This window comes from Salvelinus sp. IW2-2015, linkage group LG20 (assembly GCF_002910315.2).
Source record: "Salvelinus sp. IW2-2015 linkage group LG20, ASM291031v2, whole genome shotgun sequence".
Lineage (NCBI taxonomy): Eukaryota > Metazoa > Chordata > Actinopteri > Salmoniformes > Salmonidae > Salvelinus > Salvelinus sp. IW2-2015.
This window is the reverse complement of record NC_036860.1, coordinates 73,420,955-73,447,072: the sequence shown is the minus strand read 5'-3', so window position 1 is coordinate 73,447,072 and position 26,118 is coordinate 73,420,955. Positions and strand designations below refer to the sequence as shown.

Sequence of the window (26,118 nt, the reverse complement as noted above, 5' to 3'; positions counted from 1 at the left end):
AAGGTCCTTTGCTGTTGTTCTGGGATTGATTTGTACTTTTCGCACCAAAGTTCGTTCATCTCTTGGAGACAGAACGCGTCTCCTTCCTGAGCGGTATGACGGCTGCGTGGTCCCATGATGTTTATACTTGCGTACTATTGTTTGTACAGATGAACGTGGTACCTTCAGGCGTTCGTTAATTGCTCCCAAGGATGAGCCAGACTTGTGGAGGTCTACAATTTTATTTCTGAGGTCTTGGCTGATTTCTTTTGATTTTCCCATGATGTCAAGCAAAGAGGCACTGAGTTTGAAGGTAGGCCTTGAAATACATCCACAGGTACCCCTCCAATTGACTCAAATGATGTCAATTAGCCTATCAGAAGCTTCTAAAGCCATGACATACTTTTCTGGAATTGTCCAAGCTGTTAAAAGGCAGTCAACTTAGTGTATGTACATTTCTGACCCACTGGAATTGTGATACAGTGAATGAATCGGTCTGTAAACAATTGTTGGAAAAATGACTTGTGTCATGCACAAAGTAGATGTTCTAACCAACTTGCAAAAACTAGTTTGTTAACAAGAAATTTGTGGAGTGGTTGAAAAACGAGTTTTAATGACTCCAACCTAAGTGTGTCAACTTCCGACTTCAACTGTATATGAACTATAGAAGAAAAAAATATGCACATCCAACTTATCAGGTGCAGGACAGAAGAACAAGACAAAAGGAATGTGCGCAACTCTGGTATGGTGATTTGGTGATTATGGTGATTTAATCAGATGCATAATAAAGACAAAGTTTCAATCAGAGTTGGATCTTCGTCAGATTGACCCGAGTTGCAGACATTCCTTTTTTCTTGCATATGTGAACTACACATTGACACATCCAGCCCAAAACGGGGGGTTTAAAAAAATACTTACGTAGTGGCCAAAGTTCCGAAACATCTCTTTAATCGTTTATTTTACATGAGTGCAAAATGTGACAAGCAACCAAATAAACCAGGATTCAGTAATAGACACTATAGTTACACTACATCTCAGTGATCACATTATACCCAGCTCTACATCTGTTTCTGCTTTCCCAGTAAGGCAGCAATAATTGGCACATGAAGGTATGGAAAAAGTGATTACACTGCACTTAATTTCCCTGACTTAAATGCAGTTCAAAATGATAGGGTAGATGGTGTCCCTCTATCACAATTTGTCACAAACAGACACAAAATATATTATATAATGACATGAAACCAACTTAAATATCATGAAATATCAAACTGATCTGCAGAAATCACTGAAAAACACATTGTTAATACTACATAGCTTATTTACAATATAGCAATTTATCAAACTTTGTCATTAAGCTAAACATAACAGCAGACATGTCTTAACATTTAGAACATTGAGACCAAATTACACTACATAATTCAACATTTAAACCAATCAAACAATTGCTGTACTAATGTTATCTTCAGTGAGTTGAAAGGAACAATAATACGAACCTCAGAAACGATAAAAGGTTCTACTCAAACTATTTACAATACTGCAAATGTTTTTTTAGGGTTAACATTGTAGAGCTCTGCTGAATTATACACTCTAATCCATGCTGAGAAAATGAATGAGAATACCACAACCCTCCAAGTTGGTGGGAGTCGGCCTCATCCTCCAATTTGTCTGTGGCATGTCAGATACAAAGGATTTCAAAGCACCAAAGTCTAGAGTTTGAAGTTCCTGCTCCAAAGTCAGTTGTGTCTTTGAAAAAAATTATTCAGTTTGTCGGGAGACCCAACAGAGGACTGCTGAGCAAATACTTCAAACACGCACGCAAATGCAAGAGATGGTCCTTGAAGTGTCAGAGCCAGCCACGACGGGCACGATTCCTGGGTTCCCTCCTGAAGTCGTACATTAATCAGCTCCTATTTGAAACTCACATGAATCAGAGAGAGCGGAGAACATACTTCAGCGGCCAGAGAAGAGCTCAGTCACTGCTACGATAGAGACCGAATCAGGATCAGGGAAATTACCAAAATAAAAATTGCATCACTACCTGCCTTGTCTGAAACGGTTCAGCAGACAGGCTATTTTCCCATCGTATCATGACTAGCAAGGCAGAAACAAAAATCAACTCATCACATTGGGTTATTAAAATCTTCATTCTGTCCCCTTCTTGATCTTCCCTGCAGGAATTATTCATTCAATTAACTGTCCAGTGAAAATCTCACTTTTAAAAGTTCATAATCTGTTAACTCGTACCCAAATAATGTTCTGGTGAAAGCATCAATTGGAGAAAAACACTTCAAAAACCTCACCTCAAACTTGTATTTCAAACAGACCGCTTAAAACATGCTTGCCATTTCCTCATAGACGATGATGTCATCCTCCTCAGCTGGCCAATCAGCTATCTACTCACATTAATATTTTTACCTCACCATTCTATTGTTGGGGTACGCCGACACCATTACAACACAGAAAAACTGCATACTTAAACATTTTTGGAGGGAAAACTTTCACAAATGTTGTAATTAATTATATATAGATCATATTTCATAGAAATCTGGAAACACTGGACAGTTACTTTAAAACCAGGACTAAAGTAAAGAGTTCATCTTAAAAAATGAAACGAAAGAAGATGAAAATGAACCACACGGACGGATGCTAGGTCTGACAGTGGGATATGCGGTGCCAGTGTTGTCCTGGGTGTGGTGAGGAAACAAAGACATGGATACTCGTGGTGGTGGGCGACACCTTAGAATTCGTCATCAGAGATAATCAGCAGGACTTTGTCAGATTTCTTGGAGCTCTTGCTGCTGCCGCCTGTGCCTGCCTTGCCGTTGTTCTGGCTGGGCTGTACCACCTCCTGGGTGGACTGCTGGGTGTACTGCTGGTAGGCTGGGGAGAAGTTGTGGATGGCATCCTGGACCATGTCCCCAGGGTTCATCGTCTCCTTCAGACCACTGGAGATGCTCTGCATGGGGGCGATGTTGTCTAGAAGAACACAACAGACACATTTTGACATGGTCATTTAACTTGTTTATCGGACATAACTTTGATCTGAATATCAAACCGCAGAAAATACAAGATACAACGTGAGAAATACAAGAGTAGTTACGCTTATGACAACTAAATTCATCCATTTTTGAAGACAAGGTGCTAACAGACTCATTAGGAAAAACTCCCTAGTCCAGAATCACAGTTGATACGAATCTCACTAACACAAATTCATTCGTTTTAAGCCTGTGCTCAGTCCTTGTGCCCAGTGTTCCACCACATGAGGACCTCTTCTTAGTGTTCCTCTATTATCAGTGTTGATGGATGAGAGCATAGAGAAAGATGACAGGGAGTCTGCAGCAATTCAGTGGGAGTGAGGAAGGTGCTTCCTCTCCTCTGTCTACCTTCCCAGTCACTTCCCCGACTGAGCTCCTCCAGCTTTGGGCCAGGCTGATACTTGACCCTATAATACCAGGGTGTCTCATCCAACGTCCCGGGAGCGYTCCGGTMCAGACAGAACCAACGCAGCCTTCTGTRTCAGGGTCAGCGACAGTGCAGTCTAGGCCAGGTCTCTGGAGGGTAGGCGGCCCGGCGGAGGGTTCCGCTGTGCTTCAGGGTCAGAGTCGTGGTTAGGCATGCTCTCCTGAGCTTTTCCATCACAGCTGGCCTGTTTTGCAACAAGGGCTGGCCTCAGTCAGGGTTGGAGGAGGACAGCCTGGAGGTATATAAGCCTCCCAAACCTCCAAAGACACTGAAAACACCTTCACAAATGGATGACCTTCTGACACTTCCCAGCCCAGTGAGGGTTGGATGGGGCTGTGACTCTACAACTCTCAGCAGCTATATCAAAAAGGCTAAACTAGTCTTAATGGGAATTCTTCTGGTTCAGGTAATGTTTATGCAGTCCAGTTACATACTATAGCACTGAATTATGACCTTTGAATTGGTGCTTTGGTAAGAAAGAACAATTCCGTGGGGCATATAAAAAAATGTAGCCCCAACACCATGCATCCCTTTGAGAGGGAAAATTTACTTTCAAAACCATACTTTTGGAAACTACTCAGTGAATAGCCTGGCTTCAGCAGCATTTAATTTACACGTTTAGACCACAATAAAAATCTAATTTGCTGCTTAACTTTCCGCAGCTATGTTATCATTAGTTTTAAATGAATATCAACTAGAGCAAATGAATAATACATTTTGTGCACGAGCATGAATGCCGAACATGGGAGAAATCCTCAATTCATTTTGATCACTCGGCAAGATGAAGAGAACACTTCTACCGGTCAAATGAAATGGACATGGAAACATTTCACACTTAATCAGCATTTAGCGATTCCGTTTCTTTCTGCACGTCTGTCTGCTATAGCCCAGGGCCTCAGCAGGATCTGTTGCAGGAGGGAACAAGCTGAGATGATTGGTATCTCCGCAGAAGGCTTTTCCCTCGGTCTCCATTTGTCTTCTGCTCATGTGAAAGCTATTGACGTCAGAGTGGTTCCGCTAGTTCCTGCGATTAAGCGTAGCGAGGCTATGAAATGCTCTTTCTATAGTGGTGCTGGGCTAGCAACTTTCCTGTGAGCCGTGAGTAATGATGAACACCCTGAAGACCGTTCCTCTGCTGACCTCAGGCCTGCCTGGTTCACACTGTTCCCTCTGGCCATCTCTCTCTGATGTGTTTCCCATTCCCTGTTTACAGCCAGGGAATGGGACTGAAAATTGCATTGTCACCTACAGGTAACTTCCAAAATAAAGGAATCACTTGAGTAAATGAGGGATACGAAGCATATTGAAAGCAGTTGCTTCCACACAGGTGTGGTTCCTGAGATAATTTATTAATTAACATCCCATTATTTTGTCTACCATGGCTCGGTGACTTTGAAAAAAGGGTCTCAAAGGAGCGTAAAGGGTTTTAAAGTGTGTGGGGTCACTATATCACAACCCAAATTGAACACTTAAGGGAAATTCTGCAGCAGACATAGTGTGAGCCATATGTTTGGAACATCGAATGGCAAAGAAGTCACAGTATCGCGTCGCAATACATACAGAATCGGCACCCAAGTAGGTTGATAATATCGTATCTGGCAATTCTCAGCCCTCCTAATGACAATTTCATCAGCTCCAACAGATACAGTTGAAGTCGGAAGTTTACATAAGCCTTAGCCAAATACATTTAAACTCACTTTTTCACAATTCCTGATATTTAATCCTAGTAAGAATTCCCTGTCTTAGGTCAGTTAGGATCACCACTTTATTTTAAGAATGTGAAATGTCAGAATAATAGTAGAGATAATGATTTATTTCAGCTTATATTTCTTTCATCACATTCCCAGTGGGTCAGAAGTTTACGTACACTCAATTAGTATTTGGTAGCATTGACTTTAAATTGTTTAACTTGGGTCAAACATTTCGGGTAGCCTTCCACAAGCTTCCCACAATAAGTTGGGTGAATTTTGGCCCATTCCTCCTGACAGAGCTGGTGCAACTGAGTCAGGTTGAACCAGACTTGTGGAGGTCTACACATTTTTTTCTGATGTCTTGGCTGATTTCTTTTGATTTTCCCATGATGTCAAGCAAAGAGGCACTGAGTTTGAAGGTAGGCCTTGAAATACATCCACAGGTACACCTCCAATTGACTCAAATTATGCCAATTAGCCTATCAGAAGCTTCTAAAGCCATGACATAATTTTCTGGAATTTCCCAAGCTGTTTAAAGGCACAGTCAACTTAGTGTATGTAAACTTCTGACCCACTGGAATTGTGATACAGTGAATTATAAGTGAAATAATCTGTCTTTAAACAATTGTTGGAAATATTACTTGTGTCATGCACAAAGTAGATGTCCTAACCGACTTGCCAAAACTATAGTTTGTTAACAAGACATTTGTGGAGTGGTTGAAACCTAAGTGCATGTAAACTTCCGACTTCAACTGTACCTCCCCTCTCTATGGACATGTAGAAGTGCAGTTACCGTGTGTCCCTGGTAGTTCGTTCTTCTTCTCCTGGTACACWGTGCAGGTGAAGGCGTAGCGCAGGGCGATAGCAGCGAAGAACATCTCGATGCAGGTGATGAAGTTCTGCCAGCCTGCTGCCACTGTGCCGGCCCCCACCTCRTGGCCGTCGATAAACAGGGCGTTAGGGATGACCCCACAGCGCTCCAGGATGGCCAGCACCATACCTAAACAACAAAAGACAACACCTTCATGTGCTACTCCAGTCTAATGTATCAATTACAATGTATTTTGTAGACTTTTCCAACCCCATCAGGGTTTGAAWCTGTTGATATTAAGTCAAGGTAAGGGACCAACGCACCCTGCCAGAAGGACAGGAAGATGACAGATTTGATGGTGAGGAATTTGAGCACGGGTTCATAAGGCCTCAGCAGGTCACTGGTAGCGAAGAAGAAGAGGAAGAGAGCGTACAGAGCCAGGCTGACAGAGATGTTGTAGATGATGGTGATGTAGAGGTATCCTCCATTCACACTGCAGYYGGGAACAGGATCAACACAGACATGRTAGTGGGGATCTATGTACATTCACTTTCTGAATTTCCATCCAAAAGTATGTATTACTCAATACTCGTATTGTAAATATCAATGTCTAATACTTTCATGTGAAATGTAAAAAGCAAAAACACACAATGAGTAGTGCGAGCATGGCGAAGGGAAGTTAAGTGGGTGAAATGGAATGAAAGGTTGTGCTCACTTAAAYTCTCCATCATGATARTTGCCAAAGGCCTGCAGGAGGATGGTGATGACGGCCATGATGGGTTTGACGACACAGAACTGAAGAGTGGCCTGCATGACATCAATACAGGATGGGACATGCATTGAACACAGACACAAAACAAGGAACAATGCAGGTGACAACTACTACATGCTGGTTATTGGGTTTGAAAGGTAGCCAACTGTACGTCTTCAAACACTGAGTCATCTATGAAACGAATGAACATTTTGTGGAAATTGTGTGCCTATCAATTTGCAATGTATGATATACTATGTTAAAAATCTTGAAAATATGCATATATTGACATTAGGCCAAAACAATGTACTGTCTGAAGTAATGTTAAAGTACACTAAGGGACATGTTATTGAATTTCAAGGGTCAGTAGTTTTCCTTACTGGGGCTACCTGCAGACCTTTAAAATGTGAAATGATATAGCAACTTTCTGACAGGCCGGTGCTTTTGGATTAGAGGCGCTCCTCTTGAAACCCGGAGTAATCTCTAAATGCAGTTATTGATCCCATTCCCTCCAACTTGTCGTCTCACAGAGCCAGAGCAGATATATTTCTATCCCTTTCAACTCTGCTACCGGAGGGAAGAGAACAGCAAGGTTGTGCTTTGAAACCAGCCAACATGGGAGTCCAGCCAGAACATGCCGAGTGTTAATCAGCTCTCTTTTCTGGACGTCTATTCACTGTTCTGAGGACATACCTTTCAGATCCAATTGCCATCAGCGTAAGACTCAGAGCACAGACTGCATCCCCAAGACACTATGGGGACAGTCTCAAGCTGACAGCTCATGTTATTTCTCTGTGCTTATTACAAAGCTGCTTTCACCTGTTCTCAGATTGCTTTCATTTTTTGCTTTCATTTTTTGTTTTAACCAGTCAACCTTATCCTCTAAAAAGTGGATAGCCAATTATAATGGCTGTCATTTCACAATAGAAAAGCGATCTTGATTAAAAAAAAGTTTAACGAGGGGACATTAAAATAACAAATCACTATTTTCTATTTCCAGAGTGCTTTCATCCCCCAAGCGGGGAGGGAGATGGAAACTCACCTGTTTACAGAATCTTAAAAAGCCAATAGAGTAGCTTGTTCCACCTAAGCAGCAGGTACCATACATACAGCTCGACCTGGGAATGATAGAAAATGTCTGGTCACAAATGTATCCTTTGAATGTGTACGAGATTTAAAAGACATCATTCTAGTGTCCAAAATACAAGACAGCATTATCCTTGAAGTCAGACTACCTTAAAACCAGATCAAGACGTTAATTCAAGGAAATTACAGCCAGACCCTGGGTGACTGCAAGACTTGCAATACAAACTGAAAATCCCCAACCTTCTGGGTGGGTTTTTTGAAAGCTACTTGTATAGCGTGTAGTATGAGACCATGGTATGGGGGATGGGACTGGGAGCACTCACTCAATGGACTTCCCTCGGATCTCGGACATGATGGCACTCTCTCCCCCGAGGTACTCAAAGGACAGGCTTAGGAAGTTGTAAATCACAAATGCTGTCATGGAGAGAAGGGACAAAGTCAACCACATACATTCCTGTACATTATGATGGAATGTTGTTTACAACACTGATACTAGGTTTTGCAAGTGGGGGTCATTTTCAAAAACAACAATTCGACGTCACGGGTCAGTCCGTTTGAAGATGGAATCCGTAGTAGGAGGAAACAGGACCACTGGCCGCCCCCACCACCACGGTTATGGTTTTTGTTGCTGAGCTGAGGAGCGTCGTGCAGCATGGTAAAACATGTTTGCAGTAGATATTGTGCTCTACCGCGCGTTCAATGATGTTGTAATACCACACACGGGTGTGGCTGTTTCACCATTAACTCTACACTGGTGGGAATTAGCCTACATGGATAGGGCTACATTTCTTTCAGAAGAAATATGAAATGCATAACCATGGTAGCAACTGAAAGGGAACTGTTTAGAGATAAAGGGGAAATTATTACACCAAAAAGGTGAGGACACAACCGTTCACCTGACAACACTGAATCCAAAACATTACACTGTTGATTTTATGGGCATTTTACATTTACTGTACTTTTCACCGCATCTGTTGATTACGAAATCTGAAAATACTCTTGATATATTCAGTAACACGATGAGAATATTCCTGGAAAATGTAGTGTAGGCGCAACATAATAAGCAAAAAAATGACAAGGGTTTGAGTGAGAGGTCCAAGTGGCTACACACCTCTCCAAAGTGTGCACAAGTCATTTCACTGCATTTTTATGACTCGAAGAGGAGTCTTCCACTGTAAGGTGCTTTTCGCTCTCCTAGCTGTTCCGTTGAGGAATTAGAACAAGCAGACTTTTAGTTGTTTTGTTTGGAACACAACCCTGCCATCACTCAATTACTGATGTCGTTTACACAATTCAAAAACAGACCATTACATATCACAATCTGGGTCAGGTGGGCATCATTTGAAAGCTTGTTCTATTGCCAACATGACTAGCTAAGTTATAAAATACGATCTTACAGTTTCAGGCGTTCACAATGCAATACAGGGAAACAGATCATTTTGGTGCACATAGAAAGGAGTCCTGACTGCATTCAGGTGCGTGTGCCACAGGGGAGTCTCTTCACAGTAGACAAACATAGGCTCGTTCCGTTCACAATAAACCTGGGTGTCATCATGTAACTGTACATTAAACATAGTGATCATAAACGTCAACACTGTATATGACATGAGTTTTATGATATGGAAATGTGAAGTGCACATTTGGACTCACAGGTGTGTGGCTGGCTTGTACGACATCAAAGAAGGTATTTATTATAATCCTCAACTTCTCATCTTTCAAAATACATAAGAGTTCTCTTAATTTACAGCACTTCCCTCACTCAGACAACAGAAATTGCTAAAGTCATCCAATTAGGGGGAGGGATGGGAGAGACATCTTGTCACGCGCGGTGCTCAAGTTCAGCACGGATGTCAGTCAGAACCCATGCAGCACTGAAGTGCATGTATAGCATGTTACTGTACAGCCAATGCCTTCCAATTTAGCCGTTTATTGGTGCCCAAATCTGCCATTTCAACCCGTATACAGGTACGAGTGTAAAGGCTACCGTTTCCAGCTAATCTCAGTAAATATTCATGTTCTGTCTATATAAATCATTCATGATAAACATGGACTTTAAAGATAACGTGTCAATCTGTGAGCATTCTGTGCTGCAGGTAATATTGTGGGGCAGATTGTGATGATAGCACTGTAGAGATCTTACATCCTAATTTAGAAGCTGTGGAAACTGAAATTATACTTTTGTGAGAGGGTTTCGCTTTACAATAATTGTATTTTTCACCAATCAATGTTTTCTCCCCACCGCTAAGAGGTTTAGGATGGTTCTCTGTCCTCCAAATCCTTCCTAAGCCTTGGATGCTATTTCAGGAGGGGTTTAAAAAAAAAAAGCGAATGCAGGTTACACTCTCAAGTATCAGGGGCACAGAGTTTCACACAGTGCTTTACCCCTGCCATGCTGACTCAATGCAATAGTTAACCTGCTTTCAGATGCAGTTTTTAAAGAGCAATCTCCACCACCAATCATAAACTTGTCTCAAACACTAAATTAATCTGGTCAATAATGTATGTGAAATACTAATAGTTTTGTCCATATATCAAATTACACTTAAACAATTCTGAATGCGATTCACCTCTGCCATTGTTAAAGTACTACAGTCTTTTCTCATTGCTTCGGTACATAAGGACTATTAAAGAAAAGGTTTTGAGAGTACAATTTATGAGACATTAATAATTTAATGTGAAGAATAGCTATGAGTAAGATGAACATTTCCTTTGTGTTTGAAGTAAAAAACAACTCTTAACTAGTTTGGATTAGAATGATCTCAACTAAAGTACATCCCTTTTCCCCCTTTTGCAAAGAATAGAATACAAAAACCACAAAGCCTAAGAGGAAAAAAGACAGGTCTGAAAGTCTACACGCCCTGGAAACAGAACAACATGAACAATAGGGCATCTCTGCCCATAGGGAAGAACTGACAGGTGAGGAAAAACAGGTTGGGCCAGTCCGTTTTTAGCTTCAATCCTTATAGCCATCAAATGTTTTTTCAGAACTCATAATAGGTCTACCGTCAGTCTAAATGTCATTACTGGCCAGACAGAACCTGCCCGGTGTCGGACTACTGCCGCCTGGTACAGGTGCTTATAGAGTAAACCGCCGTCAGGGCGCCGGCTGAGATATGAGGCAACAGCGAATGGGAGGAGACGGGTGGGGTGGTTAGTTTACCGTACCTTCATAACAGTCTCGGACGGAGTCAAAGTAGACATAGTACTGGTCGTTGCTGATGAAGAGCAGGCTGAGCCAGGAGTCGAACGCATAGATTGGCACGATGAAAAGAATGCGAATGATGTAGCGCTGCTCGTTAGGGACTGTGTAGGACCTCAGGTGTGTGTAGATCTGGAAAACACAGAATCAAAACAAAAATAGTTATTAAAATAAACAAGATTACTTACTAGGCAAAAATGCATTGGAGGTATTCAAATCCCAGTTTCAGCCCCTAGACCAGGGGTGTCAAAGTCAAATGGACGGAGGGCCAAATAAAAAATTTAGCTACAAGCCGAGGGCCGGACTGTTCGAATGTTCATTGAAATTTTTTTAAATGACGCATATAGTCTAGTGAACCTAATTGAACCTACTGAAAACCTAACAAATATATTCCAATATGATCAGATAAATAAAGCAATATTTTCTTATGGCTCTGTCAGTAATCTTTAATTTTCAACAGACACAAAAGACAAATTTCCTTTATATAAAAATCCCCATAACATGAACATTAAATGAAAGAAACCGGTATTCAAGGCACCATCAGTAGCCTATATTTTTGAGCTTTTTTGAACAGAGCCTGTCGAGATTTGAGGCCTCGTTTTAATTCCTCTGCCTTTTGTAGCCTTTGTTCCATGTCCATATTCTTGTTTTTGTCCGCGTGTTTCGTTTCATAATGTCGTCTCAGATTATACTCTTTCAGTACCGCCACACTTTCTCCACACAGAAGACACACAGGTTTTCCAGCTACCTCCGTGAACATATACTCCGACTCCCACCTTGTTTGAAACCCCCGGTTCTCAGTGTCCACCTTCCGTTTTGCCATTTTTGATGGGTATCTGAAAGTTAATTTTACTGTGATGCTGACGACTGCTGTGCCAATAAATATTGAAATGAAGCAGCCTACTGCTCGGTGCGTCACCGTTGCATTGTGGGAAATGTAGTATTGGTGCGTGTAAAAGATCTGCGGGCTGCCGGCTTGCTGCGGTCTGCGGGCCGGTTCTAATAATAAATCAAGATCATCCCAGGGGCCGTAAAAAACCTTCTCGCGGGCCGGATGTGGCCCGCGGGCCTTGACTCTGACATATGTGCCCTAGACCAACCACGATGAATAATTGAGCTGAACCTGACGAGCAGTATTAGGGGGCCAGTGCTTCAAAGAGATGGGTTCTTATGAATAAACGGCACTTCCTTGGAACCCTCTCCAGGCACGATTTGGCTATCACACAGGGCCCAACGTGCTTTAGAAGGACAGCATTGACTAAAATACATATAAAAAAGGACAGTGTCTGTAGATTTGGGGTCGAAAGGTAAGAAAAAAGATAAAGGAGGGTAAAAATGAAAACCCAGAAAGATAACACTGCATAATTGGGGTAGCAAGGTGAGCGGGATGAATTTCTGCTGATCAAGACAAAAGCTTGACTGAAAAGTGAATGTCTGAGTTATAGGATCAACTCTCCTAGAGATGTGTTACACAGACGTTTTTACACTTGGGAGGGAGAACAGAAAGAAGAGAGGGGTGCACTGCTTCAAAACTTGTGTCTCGGACTGTTGAATTTGATTGAACTCTTCAACTTCACTGAATAATTTTAAAACATAATGCGGAATGTGAATGCTAGATGGTGTGGCATGATTCCCAATTCTAGGAACCAACATTTTTCAGAATTGGAGTCAAGGCCATGGGGTGAAGGAAAGTTCAGAGCATCCATTACATAATTACGTTTGTGAAGCACATAATCAACTACATATTTTCAGGGGCAAATGCCAAAGGAAACTAAAAGCTCATAACCTAGTGATCCATCGTGTACAGTACACCAGCAATGGTCAGAGTTGAGTATTGCAGTTTGATCCATTTCAAGTGGTGCACCCTGGCATTTCTTGACTTCTGGTCCAACTCACACAGACTCATGCAATATGATTAAATGGCCATTAGAGGTGGCACATTAGAGGCTGGCCAGTGCCAGGGCGTGATGCATGTGGCTCTCCTGAGAAGTGAAGTGAAGCAGGCTGCAGACTGATGTCCTCCATTTCCCCTGAATGGCTGGTGGAAAGACTGTGGTCCTCCAGGCTCCATAATGCTGAGCTGACAGGCAGACAGACAGAGCTGTGCCCTGGGTAATGACTCTGCTCTAGCCTGACTCAGACTCAAWACCCTTCTGTCTTAGTTGAGCAGTAGCCCAAGTCCATCCCCCAGCTAATTTCAGTTGGGCTGTGAAAGGCGTATAACTCCACCTCATAACACTCCCCAGCCCGCCCCTGGCACTGACAGCTGTGACACACCAAACGTCCATGTTGGAATGAGAAAGTGTGTGGAGTGTCTCGCGTTCATACCCAGCAGTGTCCGTGAGAAAGTGAGAGGGGCGCGCACTGAGCACGACAGTTCTATACAGAACACCCAGACAGAATGAGAAGACCACACATCACACTGACTATAGTGTGATATTATGACCCTCCTCTCTCCCTGACAAGCTGCCCCGGGAAGTGGGAGGTCTGAACAGTGTAGTGTGTCAGAGAACATCAGTAACACTCCATAGCACTGTAACACCTGGTGCTTTGGACCACAGTGAGCAGACTGGGACATCTAAGGTCAGCATCGGCCAGCATACAGTGTTAGTATGCAGATTGGGAGAGGAGGAGAAGTCTCCAGAGACAGTCTTATGGATGAAAATCTGATGATACACCAGAATACTAAATAAAACCAATCCTGTCGGGGAGGCTGTTTTTAATCTCCCTGCATGCTTGCCTCATGCAACCCTGCAACTATCTCACGGGCCACATATGTTAATGTCTGGCCTGCTTCGATGGGGAGTGGATGGGAAKACAAAGTACTCCAGAACTAAACAGATGGACGGAACGGGAGACGCCATAGAATGACAAATTTACATTTTTTTTTGTGTGTAGTGAAAAAAACGAATCTAATAAAAAAAATGGTATAACTCCTTTTCTGAGCAATTTCAATTTTATAAAGACATGTTAAATCTAGTAAAAAAAGGTTTTCTTGCTATACCAGAGGTATGCCTACTTCTGCTCYATGTATTTTCAGTAATAAAGTACGAGCTGATGATAATGTGAAACGTATCAGAAATGTTGCAACCAGCGTATAGAAAAGGTCAGCACATAAACCCCGGGGACAATAACACCATCATATTCCTATCTCGAAATATCATGATCATCTAAATCTCCAACCAGAGCCAACACAGTGGGACTCCCTGGGGGCTTCCTGTCTATACAGCCGCTAAAGGTTGGATGGACCCATTCTCAGCAGCGCTCAGGTTTATCGGTTCATCAGCACAATATGAGAAGAGACGGCTCTCACTCCCCAATGCTGAGCAGCATAAAACACATGGGGCCTCTGCTGATTGCCCTTCGCYAAACGTGATCCTCTCCTTTTATTGCGACGCTGGAAATGTGACCTCGACAACACCTGCACATCTCTGCTGATAATGCATGCCATTCAAATGTACACCCTCTCTGGAGTTGATGAAACCCCAGTCTGATGATAAGGATCACCATTGTCTCTACTGTAGGATTACAGCAAGAGACAGAGTAAATAGCAATAACTGAAGAAAAAACACACTTCAGTAAGCCTATACTGAATGTGAATATAATCATGGTTAGCCCTTATTATGCTTGGCTAAAGTTATACAACTGCTCTGCCCAGCCATTTGATCGATGACGGCTCTGTTTGCATTGTGTCGTTATCAGTGGTAGTCACGGTCAACGGTAACAATTAAGAAACAATGACACACTATGAACAGACCGTCACTTTACAGATAGGAGCCAATTAACTATCACACTCAGTCGTGCCTCTCGATGATGGAGAAAGTAGGTCTGGTCAACAACAGATACGGGATCAAATGTATTGAAAAACAAAAAACMAAATGTATTGTCTGGCKTTTGCCCTCTGGTAAGGGTGTAGACAACCCACAACACCTTCCTAGCTCCCATTACATATTTGCATTTGTTTGCGAAGCTGAGTGCTACTGACAACGCCTAGAGCCATGCTTTTTGTTTTCTAGATTCACATCAAAACAAGTACAGAGGCAGACAACTGATATAATGTAACCTACCTGATGGCAAGTGAGGAGCAGCGCTGACCAGACGAAGATCCCCGACAGAGCTTGAGRAGCGGTCGTATTCAAGAAGATATCGTGTGCCACAATAGTCCCATTCCCCGTTTGAATTATTGTCATGTTGGATATGTCTGACTTGTTAAGAACTGGAGATGCGAAACGTATCAGAGACTCATTTTGGGGGACTTCCAAGTCCATCGCCATCTCCTCTGCTGAGCTGTTCATCTGAAACAATAAAAAGTGTTGTTTGGGTAAAAGAGGAAGCTTTAGGCCAGGGATCGACAACTAGCGGGCTGTTTTTTTCTTGAGTGGATAGTCAGCGGGCCGGAATATAATGACAAATCATTTCTAGACTTCAAATTGACCACAAGAAGCCCAAACAGACACAATACTTGATTAAAACATAAATCATTTCAAACCTTGCTAACATTTGAAAATGATCACATACAGTTGAAGTCAGAAGTTTACATACACTTATGTTGGAGTCATTAAAACTCGTTTTTCAACCACTCCACAAATTTCTTGTTAACAAACTATAGTTTTGGCAAGTTGGTTTGTCCATGACACAAGTAATTTGTACAACAATTGTTTACAGACAGATTATTTCACTTATAATTCAGAGTAACACAATTCCGGTGGGTCAAAAGTTTACATACACTAAGTTGACTGTGCCTGATGTCATGGCTTTAGAAGCTTCTGATAAATTATGCAAAGTAGCCTGAGTCAATTGGAGMTGTACCTGTGGATGTATTTCAAGGCCTACCTTCAAACTCAGTGCTTTTTTGCTTGACATCATGGGAAAATCAAAAGAAATCAGCCAAGACCTCAGAAAAAATATTGTAGACCTCCACAAYTCTGGTTCATCCTTGGGAGCAATTTCCAAATGCCTGAAAGAACCACGTTCATCTATARAAGCAATAGTATGCAAGTATAAACACCATGGGACCACGCAGCCGTCATACCGCTCAGGAAGGAGAAGCGTTCTGTCTCCTAGAGATGAACGTACGTTGGTGCGAAAAGTGCAAATCAATCCCAGAACAACAGCAATGGACCATGTGAAGATGCTGGAGGAAACAGGTACAAAAGTATCTATATCCACAGTAAAACGAGTCCTATATTGACATAACCTGAAAGGCCGCTCAGCAAGGAAGAAGCCACTGCTCCAAAACCACCCATGAGCAAAAACCAACCCATGAGGTCGAAGGAATGTTCCGTAGAGTGCCGAGACAGGATGTGTTGAGGCATAGATCTGGGGAAGGGTACCAAAATAGCTCTGCAGCATTGAAGGTCCCTAAGAACGCAGTGGCCTCCATCATTCTTAAATAGAAGAAGAGCTGGCCGCCGGCCAAACTGAGCAATCAGGGGAGAAAGGTCTTGCTCAGGGAGGTGACCAAGAACCCAATGGTCACTCTGACAGAGCTCCAGAGTTCCTCCGTGGAGATGGGAGAACCTTCCAGAAGGACAACCATCTCTGCAGCACTCCACCAATCAGGCCTTTATGGTAGAGTAGCCAGACGGAAGCCACTCCTCAGTAAAAAGGCACATGACAGCCCGCTTGGAGTTTGCCAAAAGGGACCTAAAGACTRTCATACCATGAGAAACAAGTTTCTCTGGTTTGATGAAACCGAGATTGAACTCTTTGGCCTGAATGCCAAGCGTCACTTCTGGAGGAAACCTGGCACCAGGATCGAGGGAAAGATGAACAGAGCAAATTACAGTGAGATCCTTGATGAAAACCTGCTCCAGAGCGCTCAGCACCTCAGGCTGGGGTAAAGGTTTACCTTCCAACAGGACAACAACCCTAAGTACACAGCCAAMACAACACAGGAGTGGCTTCGGGACAAGTCTTTGAATGTCCTTGAGTGGCCCAGCCAGAGCCCGGACTTGAACCCAATCTAACATCTCTGGAGAGACCTGAAAATAGCTGTGCAGCGACAATCCCCATCCAACCTGACAGAGCTTGAGAGCATTTGCAGAGAAGAATGGGTGTAACTCCCCAAATACATTTGTGCTAAGCTTGTAGTGTCATACCCAAGAAGACTTGCTGTAATTGCTGCCAAAACTGCTTAAACAAAGCACTGAGAAAACAGTCTGAATACTTATGTAAATGTGTTTTCTAATGCTTTGTCATTATGGGGTATATTGTGTAGATTGATGAGAAAAAAAAACTAATACATTTTAGAATAAGGCTGTAACATAAAATTTTTGGGAAAAGGTCAAGGGGTCTGAATACTTTCCGAATGTACTGTATGCATGTGTCTGTGTATATATATATACACTGCTCAAAAAAATAAAGGGAACACTTAAACAACACAATGTAACTCCAAGTCAATCACACTTCTATGAAATCAAACTGTCCACTTAGGAAGCAACACTGATTGACAATAAATTTCACATGCTGTTGTGCAAATGGAATAGACAAAAGGTGGAAATTATAGGCAATTAGCAAGACACCCCCAAAAAAAGGAGTATTCGCAGGTGTGACCACAGACCAACTTCTCATTCCTATGCTTCTGGCTGAGTTTTGTCACTTTTGAATGCTGGCGTGCTCTCACCTAGTGTAGCATGCGACGGAGCTACAACCCACACAAGTGCTCAGGTAGTGCAGTTTCATCCAGGATGCACATCCAATGCGAGCTGTGGCAAAAAAGTTTTGCTGTGTCTGTCAGCTAGTTCCAGAGCATGGAGGCCTACCAGGAGACAGGCCAGTACATCAGGAGACGTGGAGGAGGCCGTAGGAGGGCAACAACCAAGCAGCGAGACCGCTACCTCCGCCTTTGTGCAAGGAGGTGCACTGCCAGAAGCCCTGCAAAATGATCTCCAGCAGGCCACAAATGTGCATGTGTCAGCATATGGTCTCACAGGGTCTGAGATCTCATCTCGGTACCTAATGGCAGTCAGGCTACCTCTGGCGAGCACATGGAGGGCTGTGCGGCCCCACAAAGAAATGCCACCCCACACCATGACTGACCCACCACCAAACTGGTCATGCTGGAGGATGTTGCAGGCAGCAGAACGTTCTCCACGCGTCTCCAGACTCTGTCACGTCTGTCACATGTGCTCATGTGCTCAGTGTGAACCTGCTTTCATCTGTGAAGACACAGGGCGCCAGTGGCGAATTTGCCAATCTTGGTGTTCTTCTGGCAAATGCCAAACGTCCTGCACGGTGTTGGGCTGTAAGCACAACCCCCACCTGTGGACGTCAGGCCTCATACCACCCTCATGGAGTCTGTTTCTGACCGTTTGAGCAGACACATGCACATTTGTGGCCTGCTGGAGGTCATTTTGCAGGCTCTGGCAGTGCACCTCCTGGCACAAAGGCGAGTGGGCGGTCCTGCTGCTGGGTTGTTGCCCTCCTACGGCCTCCTCACGTCTCCTGATGTACTGGCCTGTCTCCTGGTAGCGCCTCCATGCTCTGGACACTACGCTGACAGACACAGCAAACCTTTTTGCCACAGCTCGCATTGATGTGCCATCCTGGATGAACTGCACTACCTGAGCCACTTGTGTGGGTTGTAGACTCCGTCGCATGCTACCACTAGAGTGAGAGCACCGCCAGCATTCAAAATGACCAAAACATCAGCCAGGAAGCATAGGAACTGAGAAGTGGTCTGTGGTCACCACCTGCAGAATCACTCCTTTTTGGGGTGTCTTGCTAATTGCCTATAATTTCCACCTGTTGTCTATTCCATTTGCACAACAGCATGTGAAATTTATTGTCAATCAGTGTTGCTTCCTAAGTGGACAGTTTGATTTCACAGAAGTGTGATTGACTTGGAGTTACATTGTGTTGTTTAAGGTTCCCTTTATTTTTTTGAGCAGTGTAATTGTGAAGACAATAAAACTATGAAATAACACATATGGAATCATGTAGTAACCAAAAAAAAGTGTTAAACAAATTAAAATATATTTTATATTTGAGATTCTTCAAATAGCCACCCTTTGCCTTGATGACAACTTTGCACACTCTTTGCATTCTCTCAAACAGCTTCACCTGGAATGCTTTTCCAACAGTCCTAAAGGAGTTCCCACATATGCTGAGCACTTGTTGGCTGCTTTTCATTCACTCTGAGGTCCAACTCATCCCAAACCATCTCAATTGGGTTGAGTCAGGTGCTTGAGGAGGCCAGGTCATCTGATGCAGCACTCCATCACTGTCCTCTTGGTCAAATAGCCCTTACACAGCCTGGAGTGTGTTGGGTCATTGTCCTGTTGAAAAACAGATGATAGTCCTACTAAGCCAAAACCAGATGCATGGCGTACCACTGCACAATGCTGTGGTAGCCATGCTGGTTAAGTGTGCCTTAAATTCTAAATAAATAAAGTACAGGTGCATCAAAGCAGGGACCGAGAGACTGAAAAACAGCTTCTATCTCAGGCCATCAGACTGTTAAACAGCCACCACTAACATTTAGCGGCCGCTGCCAACATACTGACTCAACTCCAGCCACTTTAAAAATGGGAATTGATGGAAATTATGTAAAAATGTACCACTAGCCACTTTAAGCAATGCCACTTAATACAATGTTTACATACCCTACATTACCCATCTCATATAGTATATACTGTACTCTATATCATCTACTGCATCTTGCCATCTTTATGCAATACATGTACCACTAGCCACTTTAAACTATGCCACTTATGTTTACATACCCTACAGTACTCATCTCATACGTATATACCGTACTCTATACCATCTACTGCATCTGCCATGCCGTTCTGTACCACCACTCATTCATAATCTTTATGTACATATCTTTATCCCTTTACACTTGTGTGTGTGTGTAAGGTAGTAGTTGTGGAATTGTTAGGTTAGATTACTGTTGGTTATTACTGCATTGTCGGAAACAGAAGCACAAGCATTTCGCTACACTCGCATTAACATCTGCTAACCATGTGTATGTGACTAATAAAATTTGATTTGATTGATTTGAAAATCACAGACAGTGTCACCAGCAAAGCACCCTCACACCACCTCCTCCATGCTTCACGGTGGGAACTACACATGTGGAAATTATTCGTTCACCTACTCTGCGTCTCACAAAGACACGGCGGTTGGAACCAAAAATCTCAAATTTGGACTTATCAGACCAAAGGACAGATTTCCAACGGTCTAATGTCCATTGCTCGTGTTACTTGGCCAAGCAAGTCTTTTCTTATTATTGGTGTCCATTAGTAGTGCTTTCCTTGCAGGAATTCGACCACAGAGGCCTGATTCACGCAGCCTCCTCTGAACAGTTGATGTTGAGATGTGTCTGTTACTTGAACTCTGGGAAGCATTTATTTGGGCTGCAATTTCTGAGGCTGGTAACTAATGAACTTATCCTCTGCAGCAGATGTAACTCGGTCTTCCTTTCCTGTGGTGGTCCTCATGAGAGCCAGTTTCATCATATCGCTTTATGGTTTTTGCGACAGCACTTGAAGACATTTTTTTAGATTTTCCAGATTGACTGACCTTCATGTCTTAAAGTAATGATGGACTGTCGTTTCTCTTTGCTTATTGGYGCTGTTCTTGCCATAATATGGACTTGGTCTTTTACCAAATAGGGCTATCTTCTGTATACCACCCCTACCTTGTCACAACACAACTGATTGGCTCAAAKGCATTAAGGAAAGAAAATAAATAATTTGGCCAGCAGGTCACCAGTTGGGGAACCCTGGTCTAGGAAAAGTTGTGGYYAAAGTATGTGATTYTCATACTTGAGTTAAAGTAAATATACCTCAATAGAAAATGACTCAAGTAAAAGTCACCCAGTAAAATACTACTTGAGTAAAAGTATAAATAATTTCAAATTCCTTCTATTAAYCAAACCAGAAGGTACCCCCCAAAACACTACTTAAATTGTACTTTAAACGTATTTTTACACCACTGTCRAGGCTACATACATATAGGAAAACATTTTACATTTCCTTAACATTTGCATGACTGAATCAGGGCTGCTGGTTTATGAAAAAGCACAGGTTCTATGAGCTGCGAACTTCTTAATAACAAAACAAAAACTATAAGATCACAACTACAGTTTAAAATACCATGAAAACACTTGTAGATAAGCTCCATGTGATTTTAATTTGGGAACTCTGTTCCAAAATATTCCCACGCATAATAGAGATATATATTGAATCGTATACAAATGTGGGCAAGGGTTGAAATGATTATGTTTTAGTCTTCTTGCGGTCAATTTGCTATCTACAAATGATTTGTAATTATGTTCCGGTGTTCTGGCAGAGGGGAGATTTTAGGCACAACACCCGCCCATGACCACCCGCTCAAGAAAAAAATCGTCCCGCGGCTGAATCTACAGTAGTTGATGATCCCTGTGATYGGCCTATGTGAATTATCAAGAAAAAAACATCCACAGCCTTAATAATCTGTCTGAGAAACCMGTTGCATGGGCAAGTCATAGCCTACACACATTTTGTCCAAACAAATATTTGTAATTACTTAGTTATATGTAGGCTACATAGGTAAAATACTGAGGTTTACCTTAGCGGTCTGTACACTCGATGGCCTTGACCTAACGTTACTGGTATATCCACATTGAGCGAAATAGWCTTCAAATGGAACGGGGTTGGTGAAAATCGTGCCGTTTCTCAAAAATAAATTTGGACTGGAACAATTAATAGAAATAAAGACGATTTAGCTGATGTTATCGAATACCATTACCAGTGAGRTTGCTATGAGAAATGGCTTCCTTTCAAAAGGTACGAACGAAGGATTCAATACTTCCTTGTTGTGAAGACAAGTGTAATGCGAGTTCGACGTCCACAGAGCCGGTGACTCAGTCAGTGTAGGTTATTCGAATAAAGGAGGATATGGGCCTKTGTTTTAATTAATGTTCTAATAAAAGCGACACAGATTATACCGAATATATCCTCTTTGGACTGTTGTCCCTTCTCAATAAACTGCAACATCAGGGATTTATTCATTGCGCTGTTTCTGTTTCAAAACGTTTCGTCGCAACAGAAACCGTTTTAAGCCAAAGGAAAAGGTTTTGCAACGAAAACAAGTTTCAATTGGACAAATTCAGATAGGTCCCTCCCAGTTTCGTTCCGTTCGCTCTGTTTGCTTCCGTTTGGTTCTTAAACGGTTTCCGTTGCCAGACTAATGAATACACCCCAGGTAAACATTCAGGGGAACATGGACGTCGAAGCGGTCATCGTCATGTGACATAACCACAGGCCTAGTGGCATATACACCCTTTGCAGTTCCATCTAGTCGTGTGTGTATGTAATAWGTGAGAACTATGTGGTTACACGTGGTCTGTGGTTTTGAGGCCAGTTGGACATACAYAATTCTCAGGGATTTTTTTTATATTTCAGCTCAAGAAACAACACTTTACACTGAAAAAATATATAAACACAACATGTAAAGTGTTGGTACCATGTTTAAGGAGCTGAAAAAGAAATCCCAGAAATGCTCCCTACCCACAAAAAGCTTATTTCTCTTAKWTTTTGGGCACAACCCTGTTATTGAGCATTCCTCCTTTGCCAAAGTGTGACAAATCAAGAAGCTGATTGAACAATATGATAATTACACAGGTGCACCTTGTGCTGAGGACAATCAAAGGCCTCTTTAAAATGTGCACACAACACAATGCAACAGATGTCTCAAGTTGAGGGAGTGTGCAATTGCCATGTTGACAGCAGGAATGTCCACCAGAGATGTTGCCAGAGAATTGAATGTTAATTTCTCTACTATAAGCTGCCTCCAACGTAATTTTAGAGAATTTGGCAGTATGTCCAACCGGGCTCACAACCGCAGACCACGTGTAACCARGCCAGCCCAGGACCTTCACATTCAGCTTCTTCACCTGCAGGATCGTCTGAGGGGTGGGGAGTTGCTGATGACTATTTCTGTCTGCATTAAAGCCTTTTGTGGGGAAAAACTCATTTTTATTGTCTGGGCCTGGCTCCCAAGTGGGTGGGCCCATGGCTGCATCCCTGCCCAGTCATGTGAAATCCATAGATTAGGGCCTAATGAATTTCTTTCAATTGACTGATTTCCTTCTATGAACTGTAACTCAGTAAAATCTTTGAAATTGTTGAATGTTGTGTTGATATTTTTGTTATATATTTATTTATTATGTGCATAGTGTTTATTCTAGTGTTGCATTAGCCTTCATTGTAGAATCAAGTCCWGTGTGAACTCCTTACAGCTAGGTTGTGTTCAGTCAGCCCAATTCTGATCTTTGCAACAATTATTGTTATTTTGCCAATAATTGGYCAAAATATCAGAATTGGGGACATCAGTGTAAATGAGCCTCCCGAGTGGTACAGGGGTCTAAGGCACCACATCTCAGTGCAAGAGGCAACACTTGCATTTCTAAACTGTTTTTGATTTGTCYTTATGGGGTATTGTGTGTAGATCGCTGAGGATTTGTATTTATTTAATKCATTTTAYAATAAGGCTGTAACCTAACAAAATGTGGAAAAAGTCAAGGGGTCTGAATACTTTCCAAAGGCACTGTAAAGAAAAAGAGTGTTTTTTAAATGTAATCTTTATTTAATTAGGCACYTCAGTTAGGAATAAATTATGTTTTACAATGACAGCCAAACCCAGGCTACGCTGGGCCAATTGTGCGCCACCCTATGGGACTCACAATCACGGCTGGTTCGAATCCAGGTTGCATCACATCCAGCCGTGATTGGGAGTCCCATAGGGTGGCGCACAATTGGCCCAGCGTAGCCCGGGTTTGGCTGTCATTGTGAAAAATAATTTATTCTTAACTGAGCTTCCCACAATGACACATTAGAGTGTCTGTTTCTCAAACTAGACACTCTAATGTACTTGTCCTCTTGCTCAGTTGTGCACCTCCCACTCCTCTTTCTATTCTGGTTAGWGCCAGTTTGCGCTGTTCTGTGAAGGGAGTAGTACACAGCGTTGTAGCAGATCTGCAGTTTCTTGGCAATTTCTCACATGGAATAGCCTTCATTTCTCAGAACAAGAATAGACTGATGAGTTTCAGAAGAAAGTTATTTGTTTCTGGCCATTTTGAGCCTGTAATCAAACCCACAAATGCTGATGCTCCAGATACTCAACTAATCTAAAGGTCAGCTTTATTGCGTGTTTGATAAGCACAACAGTTTTCAGCTGTGCTAACATAATTGCAAAACGGTTTTCTAATGATCAATTATCCTTTTAAAAGGATAAACTTGGATTAGCTAACACAACATGCCATTGGAACACAGGAGTGATGGTGGCTGATAACAGGCCTCTGTACGCCATAAAAAATCTGCCGTTTCCAGCTACAATAGTAATTTACAACATTAACAATGTCTATACTGTATTTCTGATCAATTTTATGTTATTTTAATGAACACCTTTTTTCTTCTTTCAAAAACAAGGACATTTCTAAGTGACCCCAAACTTTTATATCATAGCAATCAATCAAATGCTATTTTGCATGTGAATTTCATGGGAATGAGATGCATTTGCTCCTTTATTTATATTTGTGTTAGTTGTGCACTAACAGTATTCAGAGTGTGGCTTTAAAATCGAGATGGTTGTCTCAAACAGAATCAGTTTGTGGCCATTGGCTCCCACTCAATCCCCAAAATTCCATAGGCATTTATAAWGCATAAACTTCCCATTTATTACCACATCATGCTTAGAAGTAACAACAGATAACAAAATACATTTTTAAAGGATGGAAAAACATTGAGGGAAAAATGTGTTAAGTGTATGAAGCCTTTTCTTAAATTGTCTTTCCAGGTAGGCTATTCTGTTGCTCGTCCCCTGTACCAGTAGTTACCAGACTTGACAACTTTTGATTACATCTTTCATGGCCTTTATTGCTTCTATGGAACTGTCCTTGAGTGCCAACCCCAGTAGAACAGGCCTGTTGCCTGCCTCTTGTGACACAAATGTTGCCAAGTTTTTGGCACAGACGTGTGTCAAAGCCTGCAGAGAGAAATAAAACAAAACCGTGTGTGAGGAACAGTGTAGCCAGCCACATACATACTCATAGTAGTCAATTACAGTAATATAATGCTACTAATATTATGAAAAATTCCAGTGGTGTCTAGCTGCTTACCTCTTCTTTTCCCAGRAACACTTTGGTGGTGAACATGGCAGTGCTGATATCACCTGATCTGGAGTCAGGTGTGATTGATACTAAAGAGCCAATCTTTCCATACTGTGTGAGAACTATAAATATGTAGTTACTGAATTCTGTGCAAACAACCTGTGTGGATATTCCATTGATTGATTTCTCGGTCTGCTTTGATCTGATGAGAGGCTGAGTTGACATGGTTTTCTTTCTGTCCTGAAACKAAAAAAAAGACATGTAAGCAACACKTTGAGAAAAGTAAACATTTCGCCACATGATTATTCTATTYCAAAATAAACATCATTTTCAAAGAGTATTCTCAAGCACATATCGCTAGCATGAAGTCAAAACACAGCACAATGAAAGTGCAAGAACATTTTGACRAAGCTTTAATTCGACAATTTTGACCAAGCTCTCTATTACAACAACCAGAATCTCAGACATGTTTTGGGTTAGATAACCTTCTATTAAGCTAATGCAGGCTGAAGAGCCAAAGTTTCGCCCCGCTGCTGTGGCATTTCATATCGGCAAGCAGACCTAGGATATGCCGAGGCCGCACTAAAACATCGACAGGAATCTGCTACAGCTACCATTGTTCGTTAAAAAAAAAGTCAGATACCTATAGATTTTCTAAATAGTGGTGAAATATTTCACACCGTGTGCCCGTTGGGATCCGTTTGCCGTGAACTTCAATCTAACCTTTACTGAAGGCTGTTAATTATAAGCATAGATATCGTCTGCAGTTTCAGTTTCTCAAGCGTCCCTCTCGAAATTTCGCACATGCGCACTGCCACTGAAAAATGAAATGACGCGGCAGGTCCTGTCGCTTCTAAGGGCAGATCTGCGATCAACCATATTGAGCCTGTGTGCATTGGTTTTTACATTTGTGAACACAATCATGATTGTGATAAAAACTGATTTTGGATGTGTCTAAACTAAAGGTATGGCAATGGCATATTCCATCTTCGGAGTATGAACTCTAGTCTGGGTATCAGTCTGTTTCCACATTGTCAAACT

At 42.2% G+C, this 26,118-nt stretch overlaps 2 protein-coding genes across 4 annotated transcripts; both read right to left on the bottom strand.

Annotated features, from left to right (window-relative positions):
• Positions 1-2,136: 2,136 nt before the first annotated feature.
• On the bottom strand, positions 2,137-22,000 carry LOC111981221 (transmembrane protein 184B). Its single transcript, XM_024012392.2, has 9 exons — positions 21,537-22,000; positions 15,047-15,274; positions 10,946-11,111; positions 8,104-8,194; positions 7,737-7,812; positions 6,659-6,750; positions 6,267-6,436; positions 5,926-6,132; positions 2,137-2,955 (listed from the first exon to the last, which is right to left on the bottom strand). The coding sequence occupies exons 2-9, from the start codon at positions 15,272-15,274 to the stop codon at positions 2,717-2,719; spliced, it is 1,269 nt and encodes a 422-aa protein (XP_023868160.1). The 5' UTR covers positions 21,537-22,000; the 3' UTR covers positions 2,137-2,716.
• A 2,092-nt stretch (positions 22,001-24,092) lies between these two features.
• On the bottom strand, positions 24,093-25,903 carry LOC111982100 (proteasome assembly chaperone 3). Of its 3 annotated transcripts, none has more exons than XM_024013673.2 (3): positions 25,758-25,903; positions 25,087-25,317; positions 24,093-24,953 (listed from the first exon to the last, which is right to left on the bottom strand). In XM_024013673.2, exons 2-3 carry the CDS (start codon positions 25,300-25,302, stop codon positions 24,801-24,803), a joined length of 369 nt encoding a protein of 122 aa, XP_023869441.1. In that variant the 5' UTR covers positions 25,303-25,317; positions 25,758-25,903; the 3' UTR covers positions 24,093-24,800. The 3 variants fall into 3 exon arrangements, with proteins under 3 accessions (XP_023869441.1, XP_023869440.1, XP_023869442.1); XM_024013672.2 differs by having other exon boundaries at positions 25,721-25,901; XM_024013674.2 differs by having other exon boundaries at positions 25,801-25,892.
• Between the last annotated feature and the right edge of the window lie 215 nt (positions 25,904-26,118).